General features: G+C 38.1%; 1 protein-coding gene across 11 annotated transcripts in view; it reads left to right on the forward strand.

Moving 5' to 3' along the window:
- Positions 1-6,830, forward strand: part of Mef2c (myocyte enhancer factor 2C) — a 145,204-nt gene extending 138,374 nt beyond the window's left edge. For 4 of the 11 annotated variants that reach the window (XM_021179843.2, XM_021179842.2, XM_021179844.2 and 1 more), the window contains one exon: positions 2,144-6,830. In XM_021179843.2, coding sequence (XP_021035502.1) covers positions 2,144-2,369 — 226 coding nt within the window. In that variant the 3' untranslated portion in view covers positions 2,370-6,830. Of the gene's footprint in view, positions 1-2,047 lie in introns of all 11 variants that reach the window. The other 7 variants (XM_021179832.2, XM_021179834.2, XM_021179835.2 and 4 more) reach the window with 3 other exon arrangements.
- The last annotated feature ends 10,356 nt before the right edge of the window (positions 6,831-17,186 follow it).

Raw genomic sequence — 17,186 nt, forward strand, 5'->3', positions numbered from 1 at the left:
CATATTGTCTATACTACCTTTAAATTAATTTATATAGACAAGTTACCTATGTAACCCAACTCACTAGTTTCCCATTCTACTGTATTTAGAGAAATAGAAGCTAAATGTTGAAGAGTGAAGAAAAGTATTTATTGATATGCTGTGTCATTTCAAGGCTCTTAATTTGCATTTACTATTAAGCTCTTGTATGATCCACAGCAGAAGCACTTAATTAAATGTTAGTGAATGGCTTTTCTTACCCAGAGCCAGGAAAACTCTTTCTTCCTGAAATCAAAAGAGGATTTCCTCAAACATCAAAATGAATCATTAAGTAACTTTGAACCAGAATAAAATAGTCCACCATTATGAAGCCTTTGAAATACAGGTGTTTTCCTGTCGCCCATCTTAATATAATCTTTATTTAAAGACAGTTTAATTAAAAGTCTTAGAAAAATCAGAGATCTAATATAGACTAAAATAGTAAGCTTCAGATAAGTAGTTCCACGAATAAACAGAGTTTGAAAACCATGTGCACTGTGATTGACATCTATAGCTGAGCTCAGACTGCCTAAAAAAGAAGGGCTCTTAAAGCAGTACAGAGCCCCCTCTCTAATGTCCTCCATGTTACTGCATCCACTAACAAGGGGAGAGTCATTCCTCACCAGTAGGTGGTGCTTTTGTATAAAATATTACTCAAAGATAAATTCGTTTCTGACTAATTTTCTATCTCTGTACATCTTAACCCTGTGTCACATCTCCCAAAAGGCCAGACCCAAGTTATTCCACTGTTGTCTCTAAAATACACTCTCCTTGTCTCGCTGTTCAGAAAGACACTTGCCCACACGTAGTTTTCTCTGTTAGAGAGCTGCATAATTGCATACATTAATAGGTAGGCTTGCTTCCTTTTGTTTAAAGCTGGTGTCTCTGTACATATAATTATTTTCTGTGAATATCCCACAATTAAAGAGACGGCAGTACTTTCTTGACAGTACAATTGGATCAGATTGACTAGATGTGCATGTCAGTGCGATCAGGAAGCAATAACAAAACAAAACAAACAAGCACGCAAAAAAATCTCAGCACTGATGACAGCGACAGAGCACGGTTCACCCTGATCACAGTCACTGAACGCCAACCCACACTTAATGGCTTAATGATTTTCTCTTAGGTTAAGGGTTGTCCTAAGTCTCCCAGAGAGCACGCTCATTCAGTGAAGATCAATGGCACACTCCATCCTTCTTTGCCACACTCTTTCCTTCAGTAACAACAGATTCACCCGTTAATATTAGTTATAAATAAGAGAAGTGTTACCTTAAGCACCCATTGTTACTGCTGCTTAGCCATGTTAAGATTAAAGGAATTGTGAACTGCAGACACAGCTGCAAAGGATAGAGAAAATCCAGCTAGGGATCAGTTTTAGTGAAACGATTTTAAACCAGTTTTTAAATTTTCTGCAAATAATATTCAGTCTTTTCCCTCCGCCTTCCCCCTCCCAAACTTTTCATCAGTTATATATAATTATACAGTGTTTGATGTGTTCTGTTCATTTGAGGTTCAAGCTGTTTGCTTTCCCTTAGTAGTATCTATCTCCATTTATATGGGCATATTGGTTGAAGGGAGAGAAATTTTTTTAAATGACACGTTTTTTAAAATAATCTCAAATACAGGCATTGGTAAAAAAAAAAAAAAAGTCCCATTCAAAAATCAAACACCATCTTCCCAGGTTCAGAAAATTAAGGGTTGGAAATAGTATAGGGGAAAATTCCGTGAACACAGAACGACTGTTGTACCATGTCTTAATCCTTTATGAAAAGGTAATCTATACAGTTACAGAGTCTCTTAGGAGCTGGAGATGATTCCTGAGGCCTGGGCCAGTTAAATAGTGTGTTTACCACCAGGCACAGACATTCTCCATGGCTCTAGGCTGTGCTGCCCCTAGTGCCTAGCTGCACTCACGCGGGGCATGCACTAGAGTCTATGCAAGTCTTTAAGCTGATGTGTTTGTAATGTGAGTTCCGGGGCCTGCAGGCCTCCTCCATCTGTAACTGGGTTTCCTTTCCTCCTACAGAGCTTGCACTAGCACTCATTTATCTCAGAGTTCAAATCTCTCCCTGCCTTCTACTCAAAGCCTCAACATCAAGTCAGAACCTGTTTCTCCTCCTAGAGACCGTACCACCACCCCTTCGAGATACCCACAACACACGCGCCACGAGGCGGGGAGATCTCCTGTTGACAGCTTGAGCAGCTGTAGCAGTTCCTATGATGGGAGCGACCGAGAGGATCACCGGAACGAATTCCACTCCCCCATTGGACTCACCAGACCTTCGCCGGACGAAAGGGAAAGTCCCTCAGTCAAGCGCATGCGACTCTCTGAAGGATGGGCAACATGATCACATTATTACTTAATAGTTTTTTTTTTCTTGCAGTGTGTGTGTGTGCTATACCTTAATGGGGAAGGGGGGGTCGATATGCATTATATGTGCCGTGTGTGGAAAAAAAAAAAGTCAGGTACTCTGTTTTGTAAAAGTACTTTTAAATTGCCTCAGTGATACAGTATAAAGATAAACAGAAATGCTGAGATACGCTTAGCACTTGAGTTGTACAACAGAACACTTGTACAAAATAGATTTTAAGGCTAACTTCTTTTCACTGTTGTGACCCTTTGCAAAATGTATGTTACAATAGATAGTGTCATGTTGCAGGTTCAACGTTATTTACATGTAAATAGACAAAAGGAAACATTTGCCAAAAGCGGCAGATCTTTACTGAAAGAGAGAGCAGCTGTTATGCAACATATAGAAAAATGTATAGAAGTTTGGACAGACCCGGCAAGTGGTGACCAACGGTAACTGTAGGAACATGCCGGTCACCTAACATCCAAGCACGCTCACAAACCTGCAGGCATATCATTGGCGTACGGCACTCATTCAAAAGGATCAGAAACCATTCAGAGAGGACCATACCTACCTTAAAAGAAAAGAGAAGAAAGGAAAGGAAAGAAAAGGAAAGGAAAGAAAAGGAAAGGAAAAAAAGTGTGGCGTTTGAGAGCTAACATATTTAATTAAATAAATCTGGGTCTGCATCTCTTATTAAATAAAAATATAAAAATATGTACATTACATTTTGCTTATTTTCATATAAAAGGTAAGAAAGAGTTTGCAAAGCATTTGTGGCTTTTTGTAGTTTACTTAAGCCAAAATGTGTTTTTCCCTCAATAGCTTCGCTAATATTTTAAACAGTCCTGTAAAAACCCACCAAGGACTTTTTGTATAGAAAGCACTACCCTAAGCCATGAGGATCTCCATGCTTTGCTAACCAAGATAACTGTTTTCTCTTTGTAGAAGTTTTGTTTTTGAAATGTGTATTTCTAATTATATAAAATATTAAGAATCTTTTAAAAATCTGTGAAATTAACATGCTTGTGTATAGCTTTCTAATATATATAATATTATGGTAATGGCAGAAGTTTGTTTTCTTAATAGCGGGAGGGGGGTATATTTGTGCAGTTGCACATTTGAGTAACTATTTTCTTTCTGATTTCTTTTACTCTGCATACATTTTATAAGTTCAAGGTCAGCTGTCAAAAGGATAAGCTGTGGGGTTAGAACATATTACATTGCAACATCCTAAATTGTTTTTAAAACGTCAGCAAACTATTGGGTCAACTGACATCCATTGTATATACTAATTGGTTTCTTTCAAACTATTTTTGTTTTTGTTTTTTTGGTTTTGTTTTCTTTTGTTGGTTTCTTTTCATTTTATCAAAAGCAGGGCCCCTTTCAGATCCCTCCATTTCACCACACATCTTGGAATTCTGTAAGTTTGTATCCTAACTTGCCCATATTCTAAATTTACATAGTTCATTTTCAGCCTTGAGTTTGATGTTTTTTAGAAATATGCCCAGAGTAAGAAGCTGTGTTGGAGCCTAAGTCCTGCAAGCTGGGTCCTGGGGGCGACTGGCCTGCTTTACTTCATGGATAAGTTACAGAGTTCTGGAGGAGAACAAGGTGAAAGACTGGGTGCTGGAGAGGAAGAAAACAGTTAAAGGATAGTTACTTGGCGTCCACCTTCATGATTTTAACTGACCCATAACAATGTTGTCAGCAGTATAGGACTGTTGAACAGCCTGATGTGTCAGGACCCCCAAATGTCACTTCTGCATAAAGCATGTATGTCACCTATTTTTTCTTCAATAAAGAAATTTAACAGCCATTTCAAGAAATCCCACTTTAAAAGAAACCTTTCTCTATGTCCCCCTCTTTTTTTTAATTTTCAAGATAATTTAACTCTTGTCTAATATTCTTGTGTAAGGGATTAATTTTCAGGCCCCTTTAAAAGTGAGTGCCATAAAGAGTCAATATATAGTGTTGAAGTGATATTTCAGGCTAGGAATGATTCCCTTCTCTTGGAATGTGAAGATCTGTCGATCATCCTGTCATTAATCCTGGCATACAGAACAAAGAATGCAGTAACATTAGTCCTGCCAGGTCAAGGGTAGGACGTGCTTATCCAGTTTTTTCCCCTTTACCTGCATAGTTGCTACATGTTTCTCACTGTAAAAGGCTGCCGCTGGGTGGCAGAAGCCAAAAGACCTTATTAACGAGGCTATATTTTTCTTAACTTGATCTGCAATCCAGAATTAGACCACAATGCACCTTTGGTGGTATCCGTATAGAATGCTAGCCTGCCTTGTAGTAATGTTTTATATATTAAAAACAAAATAAAGACATCAACCATTTCACATATATTCTACTACTAAAGGTATCAATGGAACATGAAGATGAGTATTTAGGCAGAAGCAAAACAGGAAACCATCCTTACAAACATGCTTACCTGCACATCTGTTTGCATGGTCATGTGTACATTCAAACATGCACATAAAGTGATAAAGAAAATCAGCCATTATTTCACTCCAGACTTGATTCCATCCTGAGAATTCATGTTTATTATTAAATGTGTGTTAAATATGCAAGCATATCACAAATGTTCCTTGTCCTTTCAAAGTGCATTTGTTCATCAAGATCAATAGAATCTTACCAGTGGGTAGGAAAGGGTCATATAAAATATGAAGAAATAGCCATATTAAATTTTTAGCTGTCATTTGCCTCCGCAACAAAGCGAGTGTAAGTGTGTAATGCTGAAGCTAGAGTGAACTCATGTGCCAGCAGAGGCCTCCTCTCTTTATAGCAGTTCTGACAATAGGTTTTGTGGGGTTTTTTGGGTTTTTTTTGTTTTTGTTTTTGTTTTTTTACAAACTCAAGAAGAACAGACTCACTTGAAAAAATGGATGCCAGTCACCTGGTTCCCACTACTGTCGTAGCAGATAGCGAAGGGACAATCTGAGACTTGTAGAGATGATTTAATGAGAAGCACAATTTTTATTGTGACCAGTCACGTTCTATCACCAGGCACTGTCTTGTCTTTGCCCCTGCCTTTTCTGTAACTCACCATTTATTGTATTTACAAATCTAGTATGGGTTTTGATCACACAAAGTTCTTTGTATTGAGACGTCTAGGGCAGAGCTCTGGGGGATCGTTATTTTACATTACCTGGCCTAGAGTAGCATATTAAACAACAGTCATCATTGCAAGTAGGAGGACCGTAAATGGCATTTTACATGACTGCAAGTATTGTTATACCGAACCCTATTTTAAAAGAGTTTTAGTAACGGTGAGCTGAGAAATTCTGATAATGGTGAGCAGCAGGCGCAAGCCATGCAGCCTGTGGACTGTGCACATTGATGTGTGGAGGCTGTTGATTTCAACCTTTTTAAACTTGTGTTTTTTAGTAAAATTGCTTATTTTTTCCCAAAGGTGGAATTTAATGTTTTGTAATGATGAATATGAAAATGCCTGTCATCTTTACATTATTGAAAGGTTAACTAACATGGGAATTTCAGAGCAAATTCCAATACACTTTTAAAAAGCGTGTCTGCCCTCTCTCACTTCTATGTATTTGTTTATCGACACACTCACCCTTTCTGAGATAGCATTTTGCTCCCTTGATCCCCCCTTTTTTGTCCCTTCGAAAACTAAATGCTTTGTATTTCTTTCTTTTAAAAATTTACTTTAAAGAAGAAGCCACTTGAACCTTCAATAAAGGCTGTTGCCTAAGCATGGCGTACTTCATCTGTTCTCGCCTCTGCCATCTGCTACGGTGTCGTCAGTTGTATGGCGTTAATTTCCTGCCACTAGAGATATTTTGAAGATTGCTTGAATGCTGGTGTCTGTTAGAATGCTTCAGACTACAGATGTAATTAAAGGCTTTTCTTACTATGTTTTAACCAAAGATGTGGAGCAATCCAAGCCGCATATCTACTGCATTAAATTTGTCCATTTGGTCATTCATAATCGGGTATTGCATTTTGCCTTCCCTGTCCATACCTCAAATTGATTGATACCTCAGTTTAATTCAGAGAGGTTTTGCTAAGTGTTGGATTCTCGTTGTGGTTTGAATGCAACAGTGTACCCTTGAAGTAAACAGACAAGGGTCACTGCAGGCATGAAGCTTGGATTGCTTCAGATGGTTTGCCGTATCGTTTTTCTTCCTTTTCCTTTTCTGGGGACTTGTTTCCATTCAATGACAATTAAAATAGCTTGTAAATGAGGGCATACAAGCATTTGCAACAAGTATTCAAATAGAGGCTCACAGCGGCATAAGCTGGACTTTGTCGCCACTAGATGACAAGATGGTATACCTAAGCTAACCACACGTGTGTATCTCAAGGGACTTAAATTCAGCTGTCTGTAGTGAATTCAAGTGGGAAATTTTCAAAAGTTTCTCCTGCTGGAAATAAGGTATAATTTGTATTTTGCAGACAATTCAGTAAAGTTACTGGCTTTCTTAGTGATACAGTGTCTGTGGTGCGTTTTTTTTTTTAATTAATGTTTTGCTGTTTAAATTTATTCCACTTTATCATGTTTTTTAAAGCAGTTTTTCCCCCAAGTACAAATGAGCTTTCTCAGTTTTCAGCTCAAAATGTATGGAAAGATGGGTATGTGTGGGAAGGTGTGAATTGGGTAACAGTTCTTAAGATAATATTCAGCCAGTTTGGGAAGTTGAAGCTCTTTACAGACTAGTTCAGCTTCTTTCTCCAAGCAGCTCCATGAAGATCTTTGCTTGTCTATTGACAAAACTTGCCAGGTTCTTCATGAGAAGCACTCCAGTGAAATAAATCATTGTTTTAACTAAAACGTATAGAAAGTGTTTTCAGAAGCCTTTCTTTTTTTAATCAAAATGTTTGTTTTAAAAAGTTGGAAGTGGGCTGGAGAGATGGCTCAGTGGTTAGAAGCACTGACTGCTCTTCCAGAGGTCCAGAGTTCAATTCCCAGCAACCACATGGTGGCTCACAACCCTCTGTAATGGGACAGATGCCCTCTTCTGGTGTGTCTGAAGATAGCTATAGTTACTCACTTACATTAACTAAATAAATATTTTTTTAAAGTTGGAAACATAGGTCTTTATCTAAATATTTGATATTTAAACAGCAGAGTCATACATACATTGTTAAAACTATACATTATATACATTACCATAATCCAATTTTAATTTCTTATATGAGTGTCTTTAAGAAATGAATATGAACTGATACAGAAAACTAACAGGAAGAAAAGGGCAATGCTACCAGGCAGTTAGATGATTTGGACTTTACATCAGCAATAATTCTTGGTCTGAAAAATGAAAGTGCATCCTGGAGACTTTGCACATGGCTTTGGATGTATAATTTTTCCCTTTAATTGATTTCCAGCAATGGTTTATTAAGCAATAATTATCTGTGACTTCTGTGGTAACTTCCAAGTTGCATGAGTATGCAGTCCCTGTTTCAGGAAACTCATGAACTAATGAGAGCTTGAAAGCTGTCAGAAGAGTCTTCAGAGACTTTGGCCATCTTGTGAGTACAGCAAAGAACAGGCCCAGAGTGTGCAGACTTTAAAATCTGCTTGGCTAGCACAGCCTTGCCTTTCCTTTTGGGCGATGATCAGGGTTAAGAAAGGCTCAAAAGGACCAAGCAAGCTGACTTTGTGGCCCATAGCCCTGCCCTGGGTTGACACTAGTGTTCTGTTCTCACCTCCATGGAACATAATAATGTTGTCTGTGAGCTTGTGTTCTATAGGCAAAGTGCAGTGAAACAGTAGAATATTTCTGTAAGCCAAAGAGACACAAGGGCAAAGGGTTAAATACCTTTAAAGGGAGATACTTTTTCTGCTTTTACTACAAGAACCCCCACATTTTCACTTTCCACTGGGCTCTGCTGTTATGATAAGGAAAGCCTTCAGGAAGGAGCAGCATACACAGAGATACTTGGGAGAAAGAGCAGATGCAAATACTCAGGAATTGTAGCCCCTTCTATTTCAATAAAATAGATAAAATAAAATAAAATGGATAAAAACAGAGATGAGAGATAATAGTGGAAGAACTGGCTGAGCACTTGATTAGATCATACCTGTGTACTTAAGAAACCAGTTAACTAGTGGTGTAGAGGTCTATGCCTTTAAAGTCCAACACTCCGAGTCAGAAACAACTGTGAGTCTGGGGCCAGTCTGATCTACTTATAGTTATTTCCAGGCCAGCCAGGGTTACATAGTAAGACCCTGTCTCAAAAAAGAAAAAGAGGAAAAAAAAGAAAATCAGTTAATTTATAAAAAAGAATTTTGAGAAATCAGCAAATGGTTAGATAATGGTTGGTCCATGTTACATTAAGAATTATAAAAGTTTACAATATTAAGCTTTAAATGATTAGGATCCTGGTGATCTTGAAAACACAAGTCATTGCTTCATAAGACTATAGTTACTCCAGCATGTTGACTTTGATTTAGATCCATGAGAATATTATAAACACAAGCTTAAACTCAGTTAATGTTGAAGATAACATTTTGGTTGTTACCAGAAGGTGTAATAGCAAAGCCATACCAGTGAGTGAGCTTGTCCAGGAGAAGGCAGAGGAATGGAAGGAGCCTAGGGGAGGAAGTAGAAGAGACAAGATCTGCAGAGATGAAAATAAACAGTGAACACTTCAAGAATAAGCAGTCAGACAAAAGAAAAACAGAAACTGCCAAGGTCAGAGAGGATATAAGAAAATATTACACACAACAACAACATTCAGGACTTTATGGGGGCCGCAGACAAAGAAGATAACAAGAAGCACTTTGCTTTCGTGGGGAATAGCTAAGATAGCCATTTGGACAAACTGTTGTGGGAGACAAGAAGACCAAATGAGATTATCTGGCAGGTATTACCAAATTTGAAGCAGCAAATATGAATTAAACTAAAAAGTTTTAGTAGCTAAAGTAAAAGCTAGCATAATCCCAGCACTCACAAGAGAGAAGCAGGTGGATCTATGTTAGTTCGATACTAACCTGGTCTATATAGCAAATTCCAGCACAGTGTTACAAAGAGAGACCCAGTCTCAAAAATAAACCAAAACAGAAAGATAGTTTGAGTGGCTAGCAATCTCAAGGACCAAAGGAAGGACATTTTACACATCAGATCATGTCTAAGCAGTGTATATAGCATAGGAGACAGAAAACAAGACAAACAGAAGCCATCCTTACCAATGGATAGAAGCTTGTACCATGTGCCCCCAAAGTGCAGACTAGATGGAATTTCTCTGTCAATGACTTGGGCTATCGTGGTTAAATACAGTTATTAGTATTGTCTATGGAAGTATATCCAGCACAGAATATCTGAATTTTTATTTTGTAAATTTAAAATATTTTTTTTCAATTTTCTTCAAAATTTACTATGGCATTTTCTTCTGGGTTACCTTTACAGAGGGACTTGTAATCAGTTGTTGTGGTAAAAAAAAAAAACTAAGGTAATCTCCATTCTCATTCTGTATTTCTCAGGACTGTCTCTCTACTTCCTGAAATAAATATTTTCATCACCCAAAATGAGGCTACTCTTTAATCTTCCCATTATAGGTGCTTTCCTGGGCACCTTTGATTAAGAAGTAAAGGTTAAGAAAAAGCTTGAAGGTCATAGTTGGAGGCCTAACACTTAGTTTCTGATTTTGACACAGCCTTGGCCTCAAGGTCATTGTCAGTTCCATAACATCTGTATTCATGACCCACAGCCCTGATGTGCCCATGCCTAGCAGCTAATTTTTGTCCTTGGACAAATGGGGATGATGAGAACCTTCATTGCAAACACCAGGTTGAAACGGAAGGAATGGTGAGGAGTAGAGAGACAACTCCCAGATAAATAGTAACTAGGAGAGAGCTTTTTCAGATCCTACAAAGTCAGTGAGGGGCTTAGGACCCTCGTCATATCCCCTGTCTGGCCCTCCCTTCTATAAAAAAGAAAACAAGGCTGTCTTCACCGTTACAGTGGCAATGACAACCTGGGAAAGCAAAAGAGAAGCTGCTGGGTAACAAGAAGACATTTACATGTACCATCTATTTTCTGTGCAATGGACCCAACCTGAATTTCCCTTGGTACACAGTTATACTGTGCAATATTCCCACACCCTGATTGAAAGTCATACCAACTTTGTTCCTGACAAGTGAAGTCATACTAAATTAATACAATCAATTACTACATTGATTTCCTGTCACTGACTCACGTGGCTCACTCTGATGCTCAAGTGAGGTCATGATAAGAGCTAATTACTATAAAGTTCAGGGTCTTTCCTCTTCCTATATATTGCTTAATTACACTCCAAAGCCCAGTGGAGAGCATAGTTGGAATTTCCCAAGATGAATACAGTGTGCTCTTTTTATTTCCTTAGGGATACTACATTCATTCTACAAAGACAATTTTGTAGGCCCTTGCTATAGTGATGCTCAAGATGTAATCCTTATGCTCATGGAGAAAGTCATGCTGTCATCTTTGCCACTGATGCTAAATGCATTACATACACAAAATCATTTCTAGAAGCAACCTTTTAGAAAGAAAATTATGTCCTTAAGAATTTGTTACATAAATATTCTATGAGTTTTGCTGTTTACACATAAGAATCCTACTTAAAGACACAAACCACTTTGTATCCTAAAGTTTGAACATGTACTAATTTTTATCAGAGTATAAGGAAGGGGCCAGGCTATAGAGGAATGCTGGCATATATTAATGATGTATCTATATGATGGAATAATCTGCAGTGAGAAAAAAAGATGAAACTTCTATAAGTTGACATGAAAAATTACGAAAACACATTGCTAGATGTGGTTTTTGCTTGTTTGTTTGTTTTGTTTTTCAAGACAGGGTTTCTCTATGTAGCCCTGGTTGTCCTACAACTTGATTTGTAGACCAAAACTGGCCTCAAACTTAGAGATTCTCCTGCCTCCCTAGTGCTGGGATTATAAATTGGCTGCAACATATCTGGCACATTGAAGCTATATATATATATATATATATATATATATATACATATTGCATTATAGGCAAGAAACGGGAGAAGGAAAACTATTACATAAAGAAACGTTAGGAAGATACACAAGGAGACTAGGCAGTGGTTACCAAAGTGGCGGGGAAAAGTGGGTAGAGAGATTGATGGTGTTCACTGTTAAATGGAGCTTTCGTTTCTTCCACTGTGTGAATATGCTGCTTAGTTTCAGAAAAGGCTTCCAGTTTAAGGGAGAAAAATAGTTTTCCCAATAGCCACAAATTATCTCATCCAGTGAAAGCTCTCCTCACACTGGAAAAGGGCGTTGGGAGGTGCTGTGCTTGGAGCAAAGCTCACAATGGATGGCTTGCTTGCCTCCTAAAATCTCAAAAGACCAAGGCTTCAGCTGTCATCTGAGATTGGTCAGACCTCCAACCGTAAGACTGGGGTTTGAGTTTTTCACTGACTACAGCAGTGGATCCAAGAGCCTCAGTTAATCAATCTCTTCTGATGAAATCACAAATATTTCCCAATCACCTCTCTGCATTTTAAAAACCTGGATTCAGAACTCATCCTATGAGGTTTAATTACTTCCATTACTCAAGAATCAATTCACCCTCTATTAATAATATTAATTGATTGATATTAAGAATTTAAAACATACAGACCTTAGCTAGATTTCTGTTGAACTTACAGCTGTCTTTTTTGTTGTCTTTGCAACCTACTCCTGTAGGTAACCCACTGAGTTCTACTATTTGAGCATTAAAATATGTCATCTTCTTCAACTTATATGTCCTTGTCATCAGATAAAATAGTAAGAGAGATGATGTTACTCTCTGATACTTCACAGTTTGCATGTTACATTTTCAAAGTAAGATTAGAAGGCTCAAAAATGAGTTTGGTTCTTAAGCATTGTCCTGGCCTCTATGTCTGACCTGGTTTCTGCACGTAGTGTGTGCAAAACTTGACCTTTAGAATATACTAAAGACCATACGTGACCAAATCAAAATATACCTTCTTTGCTTCAGAATTCTACATTTATCTCCTCTTCCCTGAAAGATCAGCTTGTTACCGTATGTGTCTTTGAGTTTGAGTATTTAAAAAAAGCTCATAAAAATTCTTTGCATTTTTCTAATAGTATGTTCTCTACAGTATCTTCTTTAATATGTGCATCAAACCTTAAACTTCACCTAATTTGCTAAAGCCTTGACTTTTCTTTCCTTTAATAACACATTTTATGAACTATAAAAGAAGTTGCCATGCAGAGGTGGTACAAGCCTTTAATTGCAACACTTGGGAATCAAAGGCAAGTATTCCAGGACACCCAAGACTACACAGAAAAACTGTCTTAAAACAAACAAACAAACAAACAAACAAGTACATTTTTAAAAGAGAACTTACTGTGAAATATAGATTCAAAATATAGGAGACATATTTCACTGTACTTCTGATTTATAATTTTACAAAATTAAAAATTTGTATACAAAGAATAGAATTTAGAATTTTATATAAGACTAGTTGCATATGCCAGAATATAACCAATGAGGGTACAAATTCTGATTATAATTATTAAAACTCACTCACTTTGGGGCTGGAGAGATAGCTTAGCAGTTAAGAGCACTGACTCCTATTCCCATGAGTTTTGAGTTCAATTCTGAGCAACGACATGGTGTTTTACAATCATCTGTAATGGGATCCATACCCTCTTCTAGTGTTTCTGAAGACAGCTACAGAATACTCATATACATAAAATGAATTTTTAAAGATATGTCACATATTTAGTTTGTATTAGAACTCTGTTGAGTGAGCAAAGGGATCCAGGTACTGTGAGAATGCACTTCATGGTTCACTTTGTTCAAGCTCAAGAGCACACAAATCTAATCTGTATTTACAGCCATTGGAGTAGTGGATGCCTGTGGACAAAGAATTGTGCAGAAAATGCAGAAAGAAACTCTTTATTTACTTAATTGCATATTTAAGATCTATGCTTTTATCTCTATGATTCTCCTCAGTTAAAAACATGCAAGAAAAATACAGAAGTGAATGCTCACAGTAATCTATTGTATGTAACACAGGGCCCCCAATGGAGGAGCTAGAGAAAGTACCCAAGGAGCTGAAGTGGTCTGCAACCTTATAGGAGGAACAGCAATATGAACTAACCAGTACCTCCTGAGCTCGTGTCTCTAGCTGCATATGTAGCAGAAGATGGCCTAATCGGCCATCATTGGTAGGAGAGGCCCTTGGTCTTGCAAAGTTTATATGCCCCAGTACAGGGGAACACCAGAGCCAAGAAGTGGGAGTGGATGGGTTGGGGAGCAGGGGGGTGGGGAGGGTATATGGGACTTTCGGGATAGCATTTGAATTGTAAATGAAGAAAATATCTAATAAAAAGTTGTTAAAAAAATTCAAGGCTGAAGAGATAGTTCAGTAGCCAAAAGCACTGGCTATTTTTCCAGAGGACCTGAGTTTGATTTTCAGCGCCCACATGACTTTTTTTTTATTCGATATTTTCTTTATTTACATTTCAAATGTGTTAAATATTTTCTTTCTTTACATTTCAATTTTCCTAGTTTCCTCTCTGAAAATCTTCTATTCCCCCCCCCAATCCCTGCTCCCAAACCACCCACTCCCACTTCCTGGAACTGGCATTCCCCTATACTGGGGCATAGAATCTTCGCAAGACCAAAGGCCTCTCCTTCCATTGGTGGCCAACTAGGCCATCCTCTGCTACATATGCAGGTAGAGACACGAGTCCATTTGTCTAACTTCAGTTACAGAGGATTCTATCTCCACCTGGGCACTGTGGGCACCAGATACACATGTGATACATATACATATGTGCTGACAAACACCCATTCACATAAAGAATAAAATTTAAAGAATAAGTTTAAAAGCATTCATGAAGTGAGCCCTCTGGTCTAGAACAGCATATGAAATTTATAAATTTAAAAAAAGAAATGATCTCACTTGGTATCAAAGGGATTAATGGAGATCATTATGTTACATGAAAAGCCACCACAAGCCTCTGCCACATCCCTCCAAAAGTAGCAGATGCTCTCAAGCATGTTTGGAAGTTGACAAAATGTAAAGAATGTGGAAAGAATGACAAAAAAGGGAGAACTACAAAAGTGTGGAAAGAAGAATACAAAAAAGAATAATAAGCAGCGTGGTTAAAATCATAGTATATTATATGAATGTATAGAAACGTCATAGTGAAACTCTTCACACAATTCATATACACCAATAAAAAAAACATTCTCTGAAAATGAGAGACAATTTTCATAAATGCTTTGGAAATAGTCCCTTTCCACTGCTGTCTTATTATTTTACCACTAATAAAGTATGTCAGTTTATTCCCAGTCAAATTATCAGACACACTAACACAAATAAATTAGTATGATTGCATTGAGAGTGATGCATCTTGTATTGACACACATCAAATCAATCAGCTACTTCAGGAACAGTGGTATTGTTTGCTCCAGGATACTGAGTGAATACTGAATACTGTGCTATCGAAGCCCTTATACCATACTCTTATCAACTCTTGTGCAATATGATGTTAAACTTCAAAATATAAAAGAGAATGATAAAGTGAGGATTCTTAACTTTGCCTGTAGATTGTCACAAAAAATAAAAGGCCACTTATTTTTCTTCCCAGAAAAATTAAGTAAAGCTTCAATATGTGCAATAGCAAAAGTGACAGTCATTGCAGCCAGTTCTACTCATCCACTTTCTTACAAGGTTGGTCATCCATCCACCTATCTATAAGGGTTAAGTAGAGGAAAGCACAGGTGAAAGTAAAAGGCTCGGGTGCAGATTGAGTGGCATCTCACTTAGTGAAATTAAGTCCATGATCTACCTACTTAGGTACTCTGAAACTACCAGTAGGGTTTCATGAGGATATGAACTTCAGGGCGAAAGCACACATGATCAATAGAGGAAAATACACTTGAGTTAGGAGAGAGTTGACATTTGAATCTTTAATTATTTTTAAATTACATCATGCATTTTTTTTATAAAGTATTAACACCCCTGATCAGGGCTTTCAAAGTGACTATGGGTTCAGAGTTAGAGAACCCTGGCTAAACTCGGCGCATCACAAAACAAATGTGGGGGAGAGGAAGGAATTTGTAGGAAGAGGGAAGTGGGACAGAACTAAAAGGGATTGAGAGTGATGAAGAGCATTGTGTACACCTGGAGAATGAAATGTATCTAAAATGTGTGGAAAATTTGTTAGAAGCCAAATTCAATGAATAAGAAATTTTAAAAAGAAAATCATGTCATAAATTTTCACAGTGCCATTTATAGTATGTGAAGTAAAAACGGGATGCCAATCAAAAGATTAGTGTTTGAAATCTGTGTCCTGGCTGGGCGTGGTGGCGCACGCCTTTAATCCCAGCACTCGGGAGGCAGAGGCAGGCGGATTTCTGAGTTCAAGGCCAGCCTGGTCTACAAAGTGAGTTCCAGGACAGCCAGAGCTATACAGAGAAACCCTGTCTCGAAAAAAAAAAAAAAAAAAAAAAAAAAAGAAATCTGTGTCCTGAGGATTTTGCTCAGTTGGGCAAATACATGTAGAAGAAGGGAGCAGAAAGAATGTAAGAGCCAACAAATGGAAAGAAAGCTGTGAAGTGATGACTTCTAGACATGGCATGCTGTTACCTGCACCAAACCTGAACAAGATAAAAACCAGTCAGAATTCTGGGATGGATCTACAAAGTGTCCCAGAGATTCCACCCATACTGGAAGAGTTATAGGACGCTGGAAATTGGGTAAGAAGTCACTCTCCTTTGGAAACATAGCCACTGTAAAAAATCTTAGACCCTAGAGGATGACTTACCCCTAACCAGAGGGTCACCACAAATTTCCTCATGCATATGGGCAACATTAACTGGGCTTGTGATTAATAAAAAATATTTTATTAGACATTTTCTTTATTTACATTTCAAATGTTATCCCCTTTCATAGTTTCCCCTCTGAAAATCCCCTATACCCTCCCCCCTCCCCCTGCTCCCCAAACCACCCACTCCCATTCCTGATCCTGGCATCCCCCTATACTGAGGCATAGAGCCTCCATAGGACCAAGAGCCTCTCCTCCCATTGATGACTGACAAAGCCAATCTCTGCTACATATATAGCTAGAGCCACAAGTTCCACCATGTGTTTTCTTTGATTGGTGGTATAGTTCCAAGGAGCTCTTAGGGTACTGGTTAGTTCATATTGATGTTCCTCCTATGGGGCTTCAGATCCCTTCAGCTCGCTGGGCTTCTTCATTGGGGACCTGGTGATCCATCAAATGGATGACTGTGAGCATCCACTTCTGTATTTGCCAGGCACTGGCAGAGCCTTGCAGGAGACAGCTATATTAGGCTCCTGTCAGCAGGCTCTTGTTGGCATCTGCCTAGTGTCTAGATTTTGTAGTTGTTTATGGGGTGGATCTCCAAGTAGGGCAGTTTCTGTATCATAGTTCCTTCAGGCTCTGCTCCGCTTTGTCTCTGTACTCCTTCCATGGGTATTTTGTTCCCTATTATAAGAAGGAACGAAGTATTCACACTTTGATCTTTGTTCTTCTTGAGTTCATGTGTTCTGCAGATTGTATCTTAGATATTCTAAGTTTCTGGGCTAATATCCACTTATCAGTGAGGGCATATCATGTGTGTTCTTTTGTGATTGGGTTACCTCACTCAGGATGATATCCTCCAGATACATGCATTTAAATAAGAATTTCATAAATTCATTGTTTTTAATAGCTGAGTAGTACTCCATTGTGTAAATGTACCACATTTTCTATATCCATTCCTCTGTTGAGGGACATCTGGGTTCTTTCCAGCTTCTGGCTATTATAAATAAGGCTTCTGTGAACTTAGTGGTTAATGTGTCCTTATTATA

Source organism: Mus caroli, chromosome 13 (assembly GCF_900094665.2).
Source record: "Mus caroli chromosome 13, CAROLI_EIJ_v1.1, whole genome shotgun sequence".
NCBI lineage: Eukaryota > Metazoa > Chordata > Mammalia > Rodentia > Muridae > Mus > Mus caroli.